Source organism: Coffea arabica, chromosome 9c (assembly GCF_036785885.1).
Source record: "Coffea arabica cultivar ET-39 chromosome 9c, Coffea Arabica ET-39 HiFi, whole genome shotgun sequence".
Taxonomy (NCBI): domain Eukaryota; kingdom Viridiplantae; phylum Streptophyta; class Magnoliopsida; order Gentianales; family Rubiaceae; genus Coffea; species Coffea arabica.
In genome coordinates this window covers 4,146,882-4,168,760 of record NC_092326.1, presented here as the reverse complement: position 1 = coordinate 4,168,760, position 21,879 = coordinate 4,146,882, and the positions used below count along the sequence as shown (strand labels likewise).

The 21,879-nt window shown below is 32.1% G+C and overlaps 1 protein-coding gene and 1 long non-coding RNA gene across 3 annotated transcripts; both read right to left on the bottom strand.

Moving 5' to 3' along the window:
• Positions 1 to 267: 267 nt before the first annotated feature.
• On the bottom strand, positions 268 to 10,456 carry LOC113708669 (uncharacterized). 2 transcript variants are annotated; one of them, XM_072064377.1, is made up of 8 exons: positions 10,152 to 10,456; positions 8,837 to 9,152; positions 8,060 to 8,190; positions 5,530 to 5,629; positions 4,420 to 4,959; positions 3,921 to 4,258; positions 3,480 to 3,624; positions 268 to 498 (listed from the first exon to the last, which is right to left on the bottom strand). In XM_072064377.1, the coding sequence occupies exons 2-8, from the start codon at positions 9,003 to 9,005 to the stop codon at positions 338 to 340; spliced, it is 1,584 nt and encodes a 527-aa protein (XP_071920478.1). In that variant the 5' UTR covers positions 9,006 to 9,152; positions 10,152 to 10,456; the 3' UTR covers positions 268 to 337. The 2 variants fall into 2 exon arrangements, with proteins under 2 accessions (XP_071920478.1, XP_071920479.1); XM_072064378.1 differs by having other exon boundaries at positions 268 to 2,454; positions 10,152 to 10,455.
• Positions 10,457 to 18,451: 7,995 nt separating this feature from the next.
• On the bottom strand, positions 18,452 to 21,202 carry LOC140014037 (uncharacterized). Its single transcript, XR_011820910.1, has 3 exons — positions 20,680 to 21,202; positions 19,488 to 19,545; positions 18,452 to 18,893 (listed from the first exon to the last, which is right to left on the bottom strand). It is a non-coding gene; the product is annotated as an uncharacterized lncRNA (long non-coding RNA).
• Between the last annotated feature and the right edge of the window lie 677 nt (positions 21,203 to 21,879).

Here is a 21,879-nt window from a genome sequence, read left to right as displayed (position 1 = left end):
TCCAAAACCTCTTTAGAAGTATCCATAATGTATCCAAATGGTTAAACATATAATCAGTTTCAGTATGTAACGCTTAACTGCACAACATAAATGTTGATATAGAACATGTAATACACCCACTACTTGAGTTTAAACTGATATTGGTAAATCAAAGTTTGATTAAATACATCCACCACTTGTTAAAAAAAAGGTGCTCGTATTGAGATACACTAGCGGAATAAAATATAAACAAACGGTAAATTCCAGCAATTGAAACTTTACACCAAATTGTTCAAAGTGGTAGGGGTAATAAATAACTGCTTTAGTATTTGATCACAATGTAACATAGAACATGAATTTATTCTAATATTCCCACCAATTTTAATGTGTCAAAATCAGTACAGATCTTAAACTTGTTGATTCTCCTCTCAATGTTTAGCAAAAACAAACATGAATTCAATACTGCGTACCTAATTTTATGCGATTTGGTAGCGATAACATTATGTATCTTCTCATGACCTGCAGATAAGGCATTCAAAGTTGTAAAGAAACTATACAAAAATGTCATGAGCAGAGGATATTTGTCAAACATCATTATCGCCTCCTGATCCATGCAAGTCGACCAGCCATCACCTTCATCTGGCAAAGACTATAAAATGTGTTGCGCCTTGGTGTCTAGTTTACTGTTCATTAAGCTATCAAATGACCTCTCTCAGTTCATAAATAGTTTGTTAAACAAAATGTTGAAATTGTTAATTGTAAAGTTCATCATGTTATGCTAAACATGACGTGTCCTAATCTCCTAGTCCTGTATGATTGTAATTATTGCTCATGTGCCAAACAGGAAGCTGTTCCAAAAATCTATCCTCCACGTCCAATAATCAATCAAATAAAAATTCCCATATTTTGCTAAACTTAAAAGCATTGTAGAAATACATCCTTCAAAAGGTATCCAGATGTCCCCAAGGGCTATACCACACACATATATCAAACAGCTCAAATGAAGATTGTAGGAGCTCAATGGATGCAGCCCAGCCACTAACAACCACTTAAATACTTCCTGGTAAACTAAGAATGATACCCACTTGTAGCTGAGACTCAATAACCACTACAATCTAATGATAGATTACATCGTATCCCAGTAGCTTAATTACTCCAAAGATTAAATTTTCCAACCTTAAAATAGCAAAAGTATCCATAATTACTAGGACCACTAATTTCATTCTGAAGCTAAAAGATGTTTCTCATCTGTTAAAGCACCTCTAACCAAAATATGAAAAGGATACCATCTTAGACTGGTTTAGAAAGGATGTAAAGTTGCCACCAGAAGCTGGACTGTTTTTTATTTGCCAATTATGTTGAACCTAACCAGTGATATTATCCCGAAAACAATAACAACATTAAACTTATCAGATATCAAAAAACTTGATAAAGAGACATGCCAAGCAACTTTAAAGCACTACCCTAATGTATGCCACTTCTTTCCAAAGCAAACCCCAACAGGAAGAAAAAACTCAAACCCCTCCTACAATCAACCACAAAACCTCCACTAAAAGGGCAAACACTCCTTCAAAGCGAAGTATAAATGGGGATAGACTAACTGCTTGAAGAGTTCCAAGTGTGGACCTCCTCATTTCACCAAAGTTTGTGAATCACTTAGAATAGAATTTCCAGAACAAGATTATTGTCCCAAAGGATGCTAAGGTTTTCGTCCATAGGATCTCTCTATTATATTTTCCATTGTCCATCTTTCTTGTTGATTACTTATTGGCTATTATTCACCACTGAATTTAACTTCCATTCACAAACTAAAATCAAACAACATTATGACCAGACCTAGTGTGCCACTCATGTGTAAACTCACATACTTTCAAAGAAGTCATTCAAGATGACAGAAAATTCAACTATCCATGTTGAACCTATAAAATTCAAGTATGACTATAACCATTATTGCTGAAGAACACCTAACAAGGTACTGCTCTTTAAAATATTCTCCCATGCAAACAGGGTTTTGACCTACATTTTTTTATACACAAGCTTCAGGTATTTACTCCAGTGACATAATTATGCTTTAATTTTTTAGTAAAGAAACTCTATTTAAGTCAATGGTTTCAGAAAGAAACGAACTTAGTAACATAATTTCCAATAACTAATAGAGGTCAATTTAATTGTATAAAATTTTGAAAGAAATAAAAGGAAATAAGTAACTACCATCATCCACTTCTGTCAATATAAACAAGAAAAATACATAGGTTGAGATACATATGTTATTCCTAATCCTGAAAGTGATAACAACAGAAGCAATTTCTCCATTTTTTGTGGTGGAGGAAATTTAAAAACATTCACAAAGCTTATCACCAAAGATGTAAAGCATAAAAATATAAAATTAGCAGTCTTAGTACAGACAACTAAACTGCCACATGCAGTGACTTCAAATCATGTATCCGGGTGTTGTTCATTTCCCACTCTCATCACCTGGGTGGATGAGAATGAGGAACTGGTTTAGGGAGTGAAAATACCAATTCATGCAAAGCAGTCTTAAAGACATACAGCAAGAAACGTTAACAATCCAATACTATCGTTTTCTATCCTCACCCTACCAAGTTTGATAAATCTAATTCTGCGAAGTTATCTTGTGAAAACAAGAAGCTCAATCCAGATTAAGAGATCACTAGTAGTTTTATCCAGTTAAAAAGAACACAAAATCAGTATTGAAATTTAACACTCATCATATAAATTTGAATTGATTTCTGTTTTTCTTTATCCAGTAACAGTATTTTCTGAATTTTGTAATTTTACAATGTAAAACATCTTTAATTATGCGGATTAACTATTTCCCCAAATTCTTCAGGAGTCACCTATTTCTAAAAACTCATAATTGTCCTTTTCTACTTAAAAAAAAAATCTCGATGGCTCATACATGTTACATAATGGTTCAAATACTCCCTGAATGCTATTATTAATTGACAAGATTCTAACAATCTCTCAATCCACGGTATGAGGTAAAGTCAATGCCACTCATATCTTAGTCCCAGAAGCAAATTGTTGCATGCTTCCCCAAAATTCAAGAACGTTTTATTTAGCATAGGGCACAATATTAATTGAACAATTAGGTATGCAACTTCCAGCTGTAGTAAAGAGATGTAAACGCCAAGAAAAAATCACTAAAATATCCCCAAAAAAAGAGTTTAACAATATACACAATCTTTAAACCTTTAAGCATATAACTGTACAATGCAGACAAGGCGAAAACCTTTAAAACTACCTTCTCCCAGAAATCAGCTTAACTAACCAAGTCATCAAAGGGCTATGGAGAAGAAAAACTGACCAAAACATGGAAAAATATCCCTGTTGTATGAAAAAAAATTGTATCCATGCTCAAAGAGAATTGAATAATGAGCATCTAAAATGAAGGAAAGTTTTGCTTAAAATGATATAAAAGGGACACGAAATGTTAAAGAAACAACTAATGAGTGCAAGGAGCACTCATTCATTGTTACCGAATCTCTTAGCAATGATAGGCCGAACATCATCAGTGTCAACCAGTGTTTCAAGGAATGGAAGTAGTGACATTAGTGCGGAGTCTGAGGGGTCATCAAACCAACTCTTGATGGGAATTCCATTATTGACTTGCAAGCGGAATACCTGCAAAACATCAAAGGATAAGCATTATAAATAATCAAGTAACTGTTGAGATCCCATAAGTTTGTTTATGACTGTTATTCAAACAAGCAGACTCAATTCGGTACTTGCCCCTCAAAAACTGGAACATAACTGAATTACGCAACCATTTGGCATTTAAATACATGCACAATATAGACTTAACAAGGTAAAAAAATGACATATTTTAGTAATCTACAGATTTAAAATCAATAAGAATTCCACAAAACATACAAGTATAGTGACCACACGAATTGACACAACAATGGAACACTAATTACCTGAGGAGAATTATCAATTATGACAACTTTTGCTAGATCAACACCTAAAACAGTTAAGTCTTTAGTATAACTTCCATCATAGCAGATGCAGGATTCGCGGTAAGCTCGTCTAGAGATAAGCTTGCCATCTGGATCCAATATATCCAAAAGCTGCTTCGCATAGATGCTCTGACTAGCTGTGAAAACTACAATTTCAAACATCTCAGAAACTCTCTCCAGGAATGTCCGCAGGTGAGGCCTCTGTTTCACATACACTGTATGCTCTTTCATATTGAAAAACACTGGAAAGGTGAAATCAGCATCATCACTGTGTTCCAATGTTGAATGCACTAGGGTTTCTGTCCACAAAAAACTGATGTCACCCAACTGTAAGGGCAAAGATCTGAGTACATAAACCAAAAGAACTGGACTGAAACTAAAAGTAAGACTCATTGATCAGGTTAGCTTTTCATTCCTGCATTTTTTTTCTAAGCTCAGCAGGCTCAAGAAATTCTCTTACCATCCAAGTCAAGAACAAGAGTAACAGATTTTGTTTTCTTGCTATCCTTAGGCAGTATTGTTGGCCGCAAATCTGAAGCCAAATCTGGCAAGTCAGGTATATTCCTTATAAACATGTGTGGATCAAATGAATCTGGCTGATCCACATCTGAGTAAATATTAATATCAGATTCCTGGTTGCACGATCTCAATTGATGGATAGCAAGATACAAGCTCGAATCAGAAGAATCTATTGTAGCATCTTCACATGTTCTGATATCATGAATATAGCCACTTTCCATAGCATTCTTAAGATAAGGCATTACCATGGTTTCCTCAGTCCAATCAAAAGAATTAAGTGGTTCTTCACATTTGTAATCAGGCAAGAACTTAGTGTCTGTACTATCATTAAAGACTGAGTTGCCATCAACTGGTAGCCCAGAAAAAATCATGTCAGATATAAAGAAATCTGATATGCTGCAGGTCTGGTATTCACATGAACCTTTACTGCTGTCATCACTATCTTCTGTCTCCAACTGTGGCACATACAGGTTGTTGTTCCCTGGAAGGATTGGTAGCAAGGTTAAGATTTTTTTTTTTTTAATAAATAAGATAATATTATAATTAGATAAAACCAATAAACAGAGATTATCTTTTATGTCTATAGGCTTCTGCATAACAGATTCTATTCCAAAAGTTATAAGGATTTAATTTGATGACTCGAGGAAAAACATACACATATCAAACAGATGAGAATTTCAACTCCTGTGAGAGTTGTAGGATAAGCAATTTAACCAGAATACCAAATGCTGATACTTTGTCTCCGTGTGATAGTAAAATCAGGTGACCCAGCAGATGAAAAACAATTTCTAGTTCAATTCCACACTTTCAGCGCAAAACAAAGTAAAAGAAGCATTGCATTTAACTGAAATTCTCTAACACTAGCAGCTACTACATCATATCTCTCATTTTTTCTTGTGTTACCTCTTCATATGGAAGGAAAAAGTGTTATATAGGGAAACACAATCTCAAAACCTCATGTCTCCTCACATTCAATTCACATCAATTATGAAATATTCATGATAGTACTCTTCAGAGGAAAGAACAAATCAGACCAAGTATTGCATCTCACCTCCATAATAGTCAGTATATGATTTACTATGAATGTCAATAGACTCTAAAATGGGAGAGAAAATCGTCTCTGAGCTTGTACAGGTTCCTGGTGCAGACTCCTGCAGTTTAAAAAAGCATTACAATTAGTTATGCTGTTACATGCTAAATAACAAACCTACTCTGGTAAACATTGTATGGAAGTGAAAGTGAATCAGAAACTGCTATCATATTCAGTATGATTAGCTTTGTACGTGCAAATAAAACAGGCATCTCAAATGATTCGATCCATAATCACAACGGGAAAGATATATCCTAGGGAATAACACAAAATACTATAACTCAAGCTGACATTCTTCACTAAAACATAAATACAACTATGGAGTATGTGATCAATGAAAAGAAAAATATTCTGCAAAAGAATGAAAACGGTAAATATTTCAAAAAATCACAAAATCTTTACACTAACTGAGAGAATCTAGCAATACTACAAGAATGCAGCAACTAGGAAATAGCACATCAATTCTCCCCATTGAAACTTCCTACAGCCAGTGACTCTGCAGGATATCCTACTAGAAGCCTAGAACTTGGGCACACGCACACGCACACACACACAAGACATCTGATCTATCGAAACTGCAGTATTTAAAAAATATCACATTGCAAAAATCTATATTTGAACTTTTAAAATAGTCCAAGTTGAAGTAACCATTTGTAACATAATAAGCTTCTCAAGTTATAATAGCTTGCAACTTTGAGTCAACTATTCAGATCTTCCACAATTGCTCTATGTTTACGTGCTTGGTATTGGAAGATTCAAAGATACCTCGATACATATAATCATAGTTTACCAAAAATTTCAAATTCCGGGGAAATTACATAAGTTATGATTACAACCTGGCGATTAGATACTTCTGATGTCGGAAAAATAGGTGAGGTCCTCGCCTACTAGCTCTAGCAGAAGAATGGGACGATCCTTGGACTGTTTTCAGGCTTTGTACAGTACCCATGAACAATAACATTGGAGAAAAAGGGAAGAAGAACAGGGATTTAGGGGGGAAGAAGACAAGCCAAGTACTCCCTCAGACCCAAATTTTTTATGCATTTCAAGAGTTTTTTTTAAAAAAAAAAACAGCGTATAAGTAGCTGAAAAAGTTGAGCCAGGTTGTGTCTTTATCCTTCATAACATCATTGTGATAAATGTGTGGGGCCAAATAAGAATTGTTGTCTATATATCAAGTTTTATATGTGCAGCACATACTTCCTCATTACTGAGGTTGTGTAGTTCACACGCTTTATATTTGGTTCACAACCAAAACAACTAGAAAAATAAGTGGTGCCTAGGACATCTTGGTTGTCAGTCGAAATCCCACCAAAATCTATCGCACCTTAATGGTCTTGTTTTGTTGACTGCGTTGTTCATGAGTTAATTTCTCAGCACAAATTAGACCTAAATTGATGGCTGAGTCATACTAATTCCCAATGGGTAGGTGAAGGACAGGAAGTGAAAGTAGTTGTGTAGCTATTTGCCATATTTAGAAAGTGACATAAATTTTGAGACAGGCCAAAAAGGAAAGCATAACACCCATCAATGGGACGGAGGGAGCACGAAACAAAAAACTCAATTCCTATTCATCAATCTCACCCTACCTAGGATAACATAGGAATATTAAAATTTATAAACTTCAAACTTTCCTAAACTTAGTATTTCCATCTTCTAATATGGAAATTAACAAGTTGCAAAGCCTTTTAGGAACTTTTCTGTGACAATGACTTACCTAATCTAATAAATAACTAAAAAAAACTCAGCAACACATGTGCTGGAAAATTCCTGCAACAAGTAAAAGACCAAAACACCCTTGAGACCCAATATTTCAAAAACTACTAAACTCAGAAAATAAAACTATAATCAACATAAACAAAGACTCTCGATTAACATATTATTGCTCCTAATTACGCTCCTTATCTACATGGGATGCCTAGTTAAAGCTTGAGGAAAATCACACAAATCTCTAGCTCTGTATTTCCCTGAGCTCTTGGTTGACTGCAAAAACTTCCCAATTAGTGAACTAACAAGGATGGGAACAAAGTTTAAGACAAATAAACTGAAGAAATACAAGTAAATGACAAAATCTGAATGCAGAACAAGGAAAAAGAGAGAGAGAGCTCTTTTTCTAATGATGTAAACTTGAAATTCGTTATCAGACAATGCACCATATTTTACATTAATTTAGATGACAAACCACTTGGTATCATGCCTTGAAGAAGGCTACTATAAAGCTAAGTTAGGACAAAGAAGTGTGATTTGTACAGAGCTAACTTAGGACAAAGACGTGCAGTGAGTTTAGAGCTAAGTTAAGACAAAGATGTCCAACAATTATTTTACATGACTCAAGGAATTCTTGTCTCATATACAAAAGCATCAAGTACATTGCTTTGAAAAAGGATAATGACCAAGACCACAAAAAGAACTGGATAATAAGCTACAAACTGCCACAAACAAAAAAACAATAAACAAACAGCTAAATTGGGGGGAAAAAGATTTTTTTTACCATTCTACTGACATCTGTAGAATCAATGAAAGGCATATACTGCTTTTGAAGGAGTTCTCCATTGAATGATTCCCCATGGTCAGCATCGCTTGCTTCGCTATCATGAGAACGTTTTTCGTCACATGAACAAACTACAAGGACAATGAAAGAAATCATATCCTGAGGACACTTTAACCTTTACACAAGACAAAGAAAAAGGGGCTACTTGAAATTGAAGTAGTTAATACACCATATCAATGAGACAACCAGGCCTGTAGCACTATAGCAGTTTATAGATATTAATAATCAAGAAACAGAGGTTTCAAGCAGTGAATCTCCAGAACCTCATAATAAAATTGTATTTCAAAAAAAACCTCAAAAAACTTCAATGATAAAAAATTATGGATGCAAATGTCTGATTAACTTGCACCCAGCCTCTAAATCTGAATTTATACTATGCTCACTCTTACACAAACTAAAACTTCAAATTTAAATTCACAGAATAATTACCTCAATCTTTCCCTTGGAATGATGCATCTTGTTGCACAGTATATGTATAGTCTCATCCAGTTACAGCAGAAAAAATAAATAAAAATTACCACAACAAAAGAATCCTATTATCGCAAACAATAACTAAACTAGTTACATCCTTTGTCATAGACTCTAAAGCCTTCTAACCAACAAATACTTAAAGTTCTTCTCAAAAGAACAATATGTTTAATCATAATTGATTTGATCCTTATAGACCACCAAAAGACAGTTCTTCTAGAAGATTGAGATCCTTTATTGTTTACTTACCATCGTGAGTATGTTGAATAATAGTCTGAAGTTCGTCAGCATTCTGAGCTATTTTGGAAACAAAGAGAGAATTCTTGGATATCATGGTTGATTTTGGGCATATGCGGAGACCTCTTTTTTCTTTCAAACAGCCCACAGTTGACTTGGTTTTCATTTTGAGTGATGGCATTTGATCTATACTTCTGATATGCACCAAAATCTGGATTTAAGAACATTCGCGGGAAAATAAACTCCTCAAAACAGTAAGGAACAACCACTGTCACTGAAATGCTGAGGATGAGAAGTCCATCCAGGAAGGCCAAAACAACTCCAGGAGCTATAACACATTTTAAAAAAAATAGAACTCAATCAGTCCAGACACACGATAAAAAAATATTTTGCACTAGCTCCCATATTCAAGTGCACAAGATCACACATAAAGAACAAAAATATAATGACATAAAAAAGAAACCAATACAAGAACAAAGTTGTTATTTCTCCTAACTAATTACAGTGGATGCCAAGACAGGCTCTATCCTGCCTTCTTTCTGGGGCAACTAATAATGCCAAACCAAATATATGCTTGCTGATTGAGGATACATACTTTAAAATTATTCAGGTATTCATGTTAAAAGCAAGCATGAACAATGGGAGACTTATAATCCGTTTTCTTTTCACCTAATTCAACACATCAATGGTTGTTAAAAACAGAAAATTTTCTCATCTGCAAAATTTATCTAGAGGCTGTATCTAAGGCCTATATCTAACTCCATAGAATTCAATCTGCAGCACTTGGGCTCACCAAAAACCTTTTGTAGGGTTTGAACTCAGTTCAAAACTACTCAAACTCGGGTCAAAACCTTATTTCCAATTATCCAACTATCAAATTCATAACAGAGATTCATCAACCCAATTACCAAAAAATTGAAAAAAATAAAAAATTACTCCTATACCCAAAATACTAAAAAGCAAAATCCTGTTCACTATTTCAAAACGGGAGTATCTGAACCAAGTTTGCGGATAACTTTGACTAGGTTTTGATCTCAACTGGAGTATTACAAGAAGCTCAACCTAGGTCAAAACCTTACAAACCCAATTATCCAACAATCAAATTCAAACAAAAAGACATTCAATTCAATTACTTAAAACAACAGATATTTATCTGTCAGAAGCAACTAAAAGCACATAAAAAACCACAAAAGTTGAGAAAAGTCAACTAACTAAAACATAAAATTACACACATCTAACAACAAACCGGAGCTACTCAATCTCTAATATTCAACTACAACAAAATAAGTTACGACTTAGATTGGAAACAGGGAAGAAAAACCCTAACCATGGGGGAAGATTCAATCAGTGGATCCTAGTCGAGCTCTGGCGAAGAAAAGAAAAAGAAACAGCTAGTTTTAGTAGATGCTGCTAAAGGTCGTTTGACAGGAGAAGACAAAGATGCAGGAGTATCAATGGTTCGCCGGAGAAACAGCGACGACGGCGACGATACAGGACTCGGTCGGGTCGTCAGGGTATGAGAAGGGAGGAGTAGTTGACTCGTCGGGGAAAGAGAGAGAGAATAAAAGGAGGGACAGAGAAGGAAGGCGCCGTAGACTTGGCCTCCAGCACACAATTAGTAATAAGTGCAGTATTATTTATTTATGTTATACAACGACTAATGGGTTCGTTTGGATTCCTTGTTTTTGCACCTGTTTTTGAAAAACTGTTTTTCACATTCCAAATGCTACAGTAAATGTGTATTTCAAAAACAATTCCAAAAACACCCATATCCAAACATTATATCAAAAACAACTCCAAATATACAAATTTAATATGTATATTTCAATTTATAATAATATAATATAAATTGAAATATATAAATTGAAATATGTAAATTGAATATGTAAATTGAAATATACAAATTGAAAATTATATATTTATATGTTATATATGTTATATATTATATATTATATAAATATTTACATACATTAATATTATACATAATATAATATAATATACATAGTATGTAATATTGTATACATAAATGTATAAATATTTATACATAATATATTATGTACATTATATTATAATATATACATTATTAATGTACTTTCATTATTATGTACATTATTGTGTATAATAATGTATAATAAAGTTATGTATAATATATAATATACATAATATGTAATAATGTATAAATGTATATTATGTATATTATATTATATATATACAATATTATGTATATTATACAAATTGCAAAATTTTATATTATATATTTATATATTATATAAATATTTATATAATGAAATATACAATAAATATTACAAATTGAAATATTATATAAACACCATATTTATTAATATTCAAATATTTATAATTAATATTAATGTATATTATATATATTAAATATTTATAAATAATGTATTTATATATTTATTTATTCATATTATATATAATTTATTCATTCATAATATATATAATTTATTTATTTAATATATATTTTTATATTTTTATATATTTATAATATATTTATGCAAAAAATATATATTATAAAATTATATATAATATAATATAATATATATTATATAGATTATACATTTATATAAATGTACATTTATACATAATATATATATTTATGTATATTTATAATTTACATTTATATTATGTATTATATATAATATAATACATTGATACATTTATATTAATATACATAGTATTAATTTTACATTTATACATAATATTAATACATTTATATATTTATATTAATTATATTAATACATTTATACATAATATTAATATATATTTATGATATATTAATTTATACATTTATATAATATTCATTTATAATTTATATATTTATAATAATATACACTTATACATTTCTAAATATATTTATATTATGTATTACATATAATATAATACATTTATATATTTTTATATAAATATATAAATATATTTATTTATAAATATTTATAAATGTATTATAAATGCATAAATATATATTTATATAAAATATAAAATTTATAATTTATAATTTTTACATTTATATAATATTCATTTATAATTTATACATTTATAATAATATACATTTATAAATATATTTATATTATGTATTATGTATAATATAATACATTTATAATATATTGATGTATTTTTATATAAATATATAAATATATTTATTTATAAATATTTATAAATGTATTATAAATGCATAAATGTATATAAATATAAAAATATATAAATTATAAATTATAAAATACTCAAAAATATGTTTTAAAAAACCTCTAAAAATAATCCAAAAAACATCTACAGTAAAAGTTTTTCATATAGTTTTTTAAAAACAACCCCAAAAACAACTAATCCAAACGGACTTGTATTTCAAAAATGAAATGCTACAGTATTGTTTTTGAAAAATAACCCCAAAAACAACTAATCCAAACGGACCCAATAATTTCTAAGGAGTATTAACGAGGAATTTTGGAGGTTATTATGATGGAAAAATTGGTGAAAAGGTTCCGAGTAGTAGACAAATTCATTTATTTATCCTTGATTTGGTAAGACAGGGATCCCAATGAACGTATACTCATTCACTTTTCTTTTAGATTAATCTTTTTTACACTGAAATTAGTGTTGAATAAATGATAATTATATAAAATTTAAATTTAAAATTCATTTTTTTACATGTATCATGGATACAACGATTATATTTGTCAACACTGTGGAAAAAAAAACTCATATAAATTTGACTTAAATGTCTTGAATTAATTTATGGAATATAACATGCTTTATTACTTTTTTTAATTTGTCTTTGGTATGTTATATGTGTAAAAATGTAGAATTTTCACATTTTTTGCTTTAAAAATGATTAAGGGTGTTTTTAATAATACTGAAGTCTGAAATCTGAAGTATAAATCCATTAGATTATTAAATTGTTAAATATTAAATTTAATACATTTGAGTGCATATCACATTCAGTAGTAAGTAAATAGTTTATCACTTAATTTTGAAAACAAACTTTGCTTAGAAAATTCAGTGTCGTTTGATTAATTTAGATGTTCATTTTTTTTATGAAATGATCTGAATATATTAAAATCTGAATCTATTAAATTTAAGTGTTGAATTGAATTATCAAATAGGACCTAAGAGTCTATGTCGAAGCATTTAAATCGTAATATCTGATAAATTCAACCACATATAGTTTTGGATTAATTACATTTATCTCCCTTTAAATTTTTCCATATTACCAATTAAATCTTAAAATTTGACCAAATAATGGTCTAACCCTTTGAATGCACAAAAGTTTATCCAAAAATACCCTTGACATCTTCTACCATTAGAAATGTTGCTAATGTAAGCAAAAAATAAATAAAATGGTGTGAGACTCCAAAAAATGCCCTTATAAACCATGTATGTCACTAGGGATGGCAACGGGCGCAGGGGTCTATTGGGGCGGGGGGGGGGGATTTTTTCCCCCTGTTTGAGAGATACCCCCGCCCTGCCACCAGTTTGGAAAAAAAAAGATATATATATATGTGCATAATTATATATATCATGATATTATCAATTATACTACTAATTATACATGTCTATTGATAAAAATTATTAATTATTTATACTGAATTTATTAATACATTTATATTAAATTCCTAACTACACTTAATACAATAATACTTTTTTTAAAAAAAATAAAATAATAATTTAGTGATTATATTTGTATCAAAAGTAAAAACTTGATTATTTTAGTTATATTTGTTTTATCATATTAGATTATATTCAAATAACTTTTGTTTAATTATTTTTATAAGTTTCAATTGTGATGTTACAATGAATAATAATTTGGTGATATGTTGATATTTTAGTATTTGATTATTTGCTCAAATTTAATTATAATGAAATTATATAATAATTTCTTTTAACCCCACGAGGCAAGCGGGGGGCAGGGGACGGGGCAATGGTAGGGGGAATTAGTAGGCAACGGGGCAGGGGGTGGGGGAGGATCCCCCGCCCCACCCCTGGCGCCCCATTGCCACCCCTATATATCACAAAAATAATTTTCTTTATTCCCAAAATATGAATAACCGCTTCATACTTCAAAAAAAATGGAAAAGGAAAGAGTAAACCAGAAAGTAAAATCTTCTAATGCAAGTGACCTAAAAAAAATGTAATGCAATTGATGTTTCTCCCCGATTTAATTACACATTGATTTGGCTCGTTGTATATGTTTTAATCAATAACTTAAAACCAAAAACCAAGAACTAATAATTTGTCTACTTAAACATTTTCACATGGAATCAAACTCAAATTCACTAAATATTCCTTTCAAATCAGAATTATTCAAGCAAATGAATCGACTGCCAATTTCTTCTTCAACGGCAATTTGATTTCAACTTTAACATAAGCCTTTTCCTTTTACCCGTAAAAATTTCTTCTCTTTTCTTTCATTAGTCCGGCTGCTTTCCCTTTGATGATTCTATGACTAAAACTTCACGAATTTATGAACCTAAAATTTGACGAGCTGGGTCTCGAGGTTTTGGGGCTTACTTGTGTTCCATGCCTGGTGAGAATTATTTTGCTGTAAACATTTTGGGTTTTGGTTTTGGTTTTGGTTTTGGTGGAAAAAAGGAAGGAATAGCCACTTGTTTAGGCTCCTTTGGTGGCTCTACAGCCACTTTTAGCCAATTTTAAGGTTGGAATCATATGATTTGCACTAAAAAAATGACTCTCAGATGCAATTTTTGCTAGAATTTATTATTGGCTAGAGGTGGTCGATGACGGGATCCGGGACTGAAACGGTTGTCAGAGCAACCGTTCCGAAAGGTGTAACACCATTTGCACACGGTGTAACATCATCTGTACAAGGTGTAACAATAGAACAACATTTTTGTGAGTCCCACACGGCGTGAAAATAGAGTTACGAGGAGTGATCTGAGCCGCACAAATTTTTTTGACCTAATCATGGCCGTGAACCTTCCGGAACGGTTGCCAGCCCCTCCTCCGTCGATGACAGCGGCAGGTGTGGCGGCAGTGAGGTTACTCTCTTAAAAATTTAAAAGTTTCTACTAAAGTTGGTAAGGAAAGAGATGAAAACAAAATAAAAAAGGAAAAAAAAAAAAAAAGTAACAAGAAGATTTATTAAACTATCTTTTCACAGTAGTAGGCATTTTGGTCTTTTCTCCACTTCTGTTTGAGATACTTCACGGAAGTTGATCATAAGGGGGGTATTTATTATTTGGTCAAACTTGAGGGTTTGATTGGTAATTTAGTCATACCTCAGGAGAGGTAAATGTAAATGCCTAAAAACTAGCCTTCAGATCAGCCTGCGCTTGGGCCTCGTGGGAGAGCTGTGCTAGCATTTAAACATTGCAATTCTACAATCTTTCCCGCCCTAAACTTATTTTAACAAATCCAATAATGTCCAGAGTCACACATATTTAATCATGCATGAAGACAAATTGTAATCATTCATGGACATATAATCATTAAATAAGTACATATGCTCAATCCAATTCGATATCACAAAATACATTTTTAGCGATTAAATTCATAAGTACTTTAAAAGTTCATCTTAAAGTATAGAGATATGAAATAATCACTTACTTGACAACCAGGATAACTTCAAATTCATCTCTTTGTCCTTGAATCTTCTCCTAAAACAAACAAATTCAATTTGTAGGATTCCTTTGGTAAACCTAAAATGTAATTCAGTGCAAGATTAGCTAATCAAATAACCAGCTCCACATACGGCAGTCTACTTTAGATTTTCAACACCAATAATGCTCAGTTGAACTACCATAACTTAAGTTATATATCTTTTTAAAAAAAGTTACAAAAATTCGCGCTATTACAAACTAAACTTGAAGTGCTAAAAATCTTTTTTTTTTTTTAAAAACACTCGGAAATAGTCACAAGTCAATATAGTTTTGAATCCTAAGCTGTGCAAGTCGGATTTTTAGCCAACTTTGCAAATTTTTTGACATCAATAGGCAGCAAACTAGAGATTGAATTTTATACCGTTGAAAAGATCTACAAATATAGTTTCTAACGCTATTGATGACACTGAATTTTTGACATTCCTACACCTAGCTATGATCGATTTCTCACAACTGCGCAAGGGTGCCTATTAGTTACAAAATTGATTAAACTCAACTCTTCTAAGCTACAATTTGTCGAGAATACCTTCACTTTGCATCCCAAATCTTTGGCTATAGATTCAACAGCAAGAGATATAAGAAACACCAAAACCTTCTTCTTAATCTTACAATTAAACTCATGAAGTTTTAAATTACGAATTTCTTACCTAAAATCACCTTAAGGAGCTTGAATTTGATGATTCCCTTCTGTGCTCTAAGTCTCTCCTAAAGGTCTCTGTTTCTAGCTGTTTACCTATGACAGTAGAAGTAACAATAGCAGCAAGCAACCAGTGGTTAGATATACATGGACTTTTTGCACTTTGAGCCTTCAATTATTCTTAAAATTTCTAACCACACCCTAAGTAATTTAAATTTTAAATTACTTAGGGTATTGGGGACTTAGGTATTACACAAGCAAAACAAGAACAAATTATTTTAAACATAGACAAAAAACTATTATTAATAAATTAATGTCAATTATAACTAAATTCACAAATGTGCTAAGATTTGTGATGCATTTGATAAAACTGAATCTTGAAAACTGAGGTCTGAGATCCAAAATCTGAAGTCTAAATCCATTAAATTATTGAATTGTTAAGTACTAAATCTAATACATTTGAGTGTATATCACATTAAGTGATAAGTGAATAGCGTATAAATTATTTTTAGAAACAAATTTTGCCTAGAAAATTCAATATCACTTAATTAATTCAGATGTTCAATTTTTTGTTATTAAACGCATCTGAACATATTAAGATCTGAATTCATTAAGTTTAAGTGTTGAATTGGATTATTATCAAACAAGACTTTGGTGATGCAGGAAAATGATATACAAAGATGAACTTGACATTCCTTTTTTTTTCAAATTTTTCCAGAGGGATGAGATTTAAAAAATGGAGAGAAAAGCAAGATTTTTTGTTTGGATTGCTTCATATTTCTCCAATTTTATTTGCTTACATCATCTTTACAATTTTCAATACACCTTTTTATCTTCCCAATATCTTTTTATCTCACATACATCACATCACAAAAAGTGCTACAGTAAAAATATCTCAAATAATCCCAAATAACTTACAATCCAAACAGAGGTTTTGAGAAAGAATAGGCACAAAACCAACAAGACTTGGTTGTGAGAGTCATTGTGCAGATTGGAGAAGTTAAACAATGAACTTTTCAAAAAGAAAACATTTTCACGAAGTGGCAGCCTATACTTTTGTGAAAAAATTTCATAAGAGAAGCTTGCCACATGCTCACTTTTGCTTAATCATGAAGCCTTAGTATAAAATATTCAAACGAATATGATAAAATTATAAACTAATGTTCTAGATAAAGACCTTGTTCTTACTGGATTTCAAAACCTGAATTTAGATTTTGATTTTGGAAAAGCTAATATTTTTTTATTCTCAACTATAAAAATGAATAAAACAAAAAACAAAAAAAAAACTCCAAACCTCTCTCTTTCTCTTTTTCTATTGTTTTGACTTTTGGTTTGTGTATTCCTTCAAATAAGTATCTTTGATAAAAATGAAGTCTGAAATCTAAAATTTGAAATATGAATCTATTAATTTATTGAATTGTTAAGTATTAAATCAAATGCATTTAAGTGTATATTATATTTAGTAATAAGTGAATAACTTATCACTTATTTTTTAAAGCAAATTTTGCTTAGAAAATTCAATATCACTTAATTAATTTAAATGTCCAATTTTTTATTATCAAACACATTTGAACATATTAAGATCTAAATCCATTAAATTTAAGTGCTAAATTGATTTATCAAACAGAGCCTAAGACATGTTTTTTATCATCAAATCCAATCACGAGCCAATCGAATCTTTCAATTCCACAAAATTTATTCAAATTTCAGAAGAACTAAAAATAAATTTAAAAAGTTAAAAGAACACAGGAAATAGCTGTCACATTCTCACGTGTTGAATTAAGACCTACCACTACTAAGTAGCAGCCCTGATGACTTTTGAGTTTTGATGTTATTTTTCTGTGTCTAGTTGTATTGGGATCAGGTGTTCGACAAAAGAATCTCTGTATTTCGGATGGAAAGTGAAAATTCCATCTCCCTTACTCATCTGATTCCTCAATTATCTTCTTTTCTTTTTTTTTTTTGTTGGGTTTTCTACTTCCCTTTTCCTTTTCTTCTATCTTTGGGCTACTAAATTTATTTAGGCGTGGCTGTGGTGGTCTTTGGAGGAGTTTGGGGAGGCTTCATGGTGGTTGTCGGACAGTTGTTTGGTGGTGAAGTTGAAAAGGATGGTGGAAGAATTTTCTTTTTTCGATTAATTAGTTCACATCAGTACTTGATAGTATTTTTTTTCTACTTTTTTTTTATTTAGTTAATGGAGAGGTGATCTGTAACGACCCCATTTTCCCCTAAGGCGAACCAGAGGGGTCAACGGGCCGCCTGCCCAACTCTCGCCAGGACTCCGTCAATCACTACAGTTCTCCAAAAATTACAATATAAATCTCAAATATATTTATCAAATTCTCCAAGAACTACATATCACAAACGCTGCGGAATGTACACGTACGTCCATTCAAGTCCAATCATTCATTACAAACCATATCCACAAGCTATTACACAAGAGGCGATCCAAATTCAAACCGTACAAAGTGTAATTCCATCCATTCCAATTCCCCTAGCCCAACAATTACACAAACGATTCCAAATCTAAACTATACAAATTACAAGCCATCCAGGTACACCGATAACGTAATACAGCTCTTCCTTTGTTCGAAACCGGTACTCGCATAAACACATCAAACACGTAATGCAGTTTATCCAAGACTTGATAAGGACATAGATATACATGAGAAAGGTTCAATTGTACACTTCAAAAGTACTTGAATCCATTTACATCAAAATTTCAAGTTTTCGAGGAGCAACTCAAAACTAGCTACATAACTAGCTCAACTCATTTCAAAACTTGCGTCCAACAGTGTCCCTGTAAGGAAAACAAAACAACGGGGTGAGCTTGCGCTCGTGAGGTACCAAATGCACAAGTACATGATATGGCCAAATAACATATATGCATAAGTGCCTTCATTCAAACATCCATTTATAAAAGGATACATTCGGCCCTCAAGGGCCGTTTCCGAGGTCCACACTTGATCGTACTCGTTGACACTCCGTCAACCATCGAGGATAACCAAGAACCGTAGACACCCCTTCTCACCATTTCCTTCCACCATTCACCCCCTGATCGGGCCCGCACACCTCATAGTTTCAAAGGGTAATACTCGAGTATACCACAAGGTCGAGGAAATAACACTCCACTCGCCTATCAGAGACCCGAAGGCTCGTTAACGAATCGCCCAAGCCCTTGCCGGCTCGACTCAAATAACGGTCCAAGGGAATGAGCTCAGTTTTCACAGAAATAATAGGGCATTGCCCTAACAAATATCAAATCACATATTCATGAAATTTCACAGTCCAACAGTAACAATAGTGCAAGCAAGTGGTCAAGAGCGGTAAAGTACACCCTCGACCTATTCAAGTCATATAACAAGTACATTGAACCATTTAATGATACACTCACCGAGCACGGCTCACGAAGCTTATCCGGCAAACCTCACTATCTTGATCAAGTTGAAATCCTAAAACCAAATATCAAGTCAAGCAAAGGAAAATTCTAACATTAACAAGCTTCTATTGCCTTTTGGCATTTTAATCACAAGTAAAGCTATACCTATCCGATCAAAACAAATCTTATGGCGTTACGAAGCTAAAACATATGTCAACATTTCTTATGAAGATTTCCAAGGCCAAATCATACATTTTCAGGGTCAAATATCGAAATCTCGGAGAGGGCAGAAAACTGTCCGCAAAATAGGGTCTATGAACAGTCAAGGGTATTTCAGTCAATTCACAAGCTACAGTACTCCAATCACTCTAAAATTTTGCAGGTAACTAGCTAACTCATATATCTACAAGTTTCATGTTTTGAGCAAGAGCCGAATCAGTCTTTAACATGGTCAAATGTACAGTACGAAAACAGGGCAGAAATAATACAACAAAAGCTGAAATTACACTTCCAAGCCAATCTTTGCAAATAACCATCACTAACCACAATTAAGGGCTAGAAATCCTCACTTAACATGAGACTAGCCTATACTAGTCATGTACATGCCAAAACAAGGATGAATGAACTTAAACAAAGCTTAGAAATGTCACCATTATGGACTCTTAACAACCCAACATCCAATTTACAAGAATTTCCATAAATTTAATCAAGATCACACAACTTCAAATCAATCATATACTCTCCAAAAATGGGACAGCATTACCCCTTAATTTAACACATTTCCAACCTACCATTCAATACCAAATATATATCAATTCAACTCCATTTGTACATACAATTTATAGACTAGTAAATATACTCAATTAGGGCCACAATGCCCCTCAAGCAAGCCAATTAGAAGCTTATAAGCCAACTATTAGAATTTTCCCCAAATCGAAACCCTAGAAACCGGAAATCACACTACAAGCATAAATTTTCTGCAATCGATCACAATTAACGCATAAAAGCTTCAATTAACACCATTTCAATCCATCAATCCAATCCTAATCATAACTTTCATATAAAATCAGAAAAATACCCAATAAATCAACAATTCACCATCAATTCCTTCAACCCATGAAATACTTCACAATATAACACATTTAACCACCACAAATCATTAATTAACCAATATTAGACCAAAAGGAAACTTGTTTATGCCACTTACCTCAAATTCAAGAAACCATCAACATAGAGCCTCCCCTCCAAAAACAATCCATCAAAAGCTTTACACCACCATAGTGCACCCTTGTGTGAAATAGTTTGCAAAATCATTGGTTAAAACTCAAGATATTTGCCAAAATTGAACTAGGAAAATTGAGAGTATTTCTCTCTATGAAGCTCGGATGAACCAGGGAAGAAAAATGAGATATTTTGGCCAAAACAATGAGATAAGAAGGAAGAAAAGGCAGCCGGTCAAAGCTGATCGGCTGTGACACGTCACAATCCGGCCAGAATCTGGCCGGATTTCCGGCCGGATTCCTGGCCGGATACAAGGCCGAGGCTGATCAAAATTTTTTCAAAACTGCAGGGCAATCCGGCCAGCTATCCGGCCAGAAACTGGCCGGATTTCCGGCCGGATTTGGCCACTGCCATTTTTCGAAACTTTTCTTTTCTTTTCCGAGTTGAAAAACTGTGCTACTCCGCTCGTCCAACAAAAATATCCATAAAATGAAAACCCTACTTTTCGGGGCGTCACATGATCAAATTGTGGAAATATCTATACTATTTATACAATAATAAAAGGAGAGAGATGGCTGTTAGGGTAAACATTTTGTATCATTTTTAATTTTTCCCTTAAAAAATTAATTTTTATCCTAACTGCCTAGTCACATTTGCTAATATAATCTTTCATAACTTCCTTAAATATTGCAACTATCAAATTAACTAAAATTGTATTAGAGAAAAAATAACTAATAAATTGCAATTATTTTCATGAAGAATTTATATAAAATTTAATTTTGTAAAAACAAAATTAATATATTCATAAAAGTTAATAATTATTTCTAAACTGCACACACAGTGGGTCTGCCTTCAACACTAGTTTTGCTATATATAAAGTTTGAGCAGGGTTTGGTGTAAAAAAAAAGTGCCATTATTTGTTTTGTCAAATATACCCTTCCAATATTTACTATTATCTACCCACATCTAAAATCTGTTGAACTTCCCACCCCTACATAACTACCAATATAATAAACACACACAAACACAGATACATATCACCCTTTTTAGCCTAAAAAGACTTTCAATGAAGCAATAACTACCAACAATTTCCTATCCAAAAAAATGAAAAGAGATGAAAAACACAATTTTTCCATCCATATTTCTAAACAAAAACTCCAACAACTATTAAAAATTTTAATATATT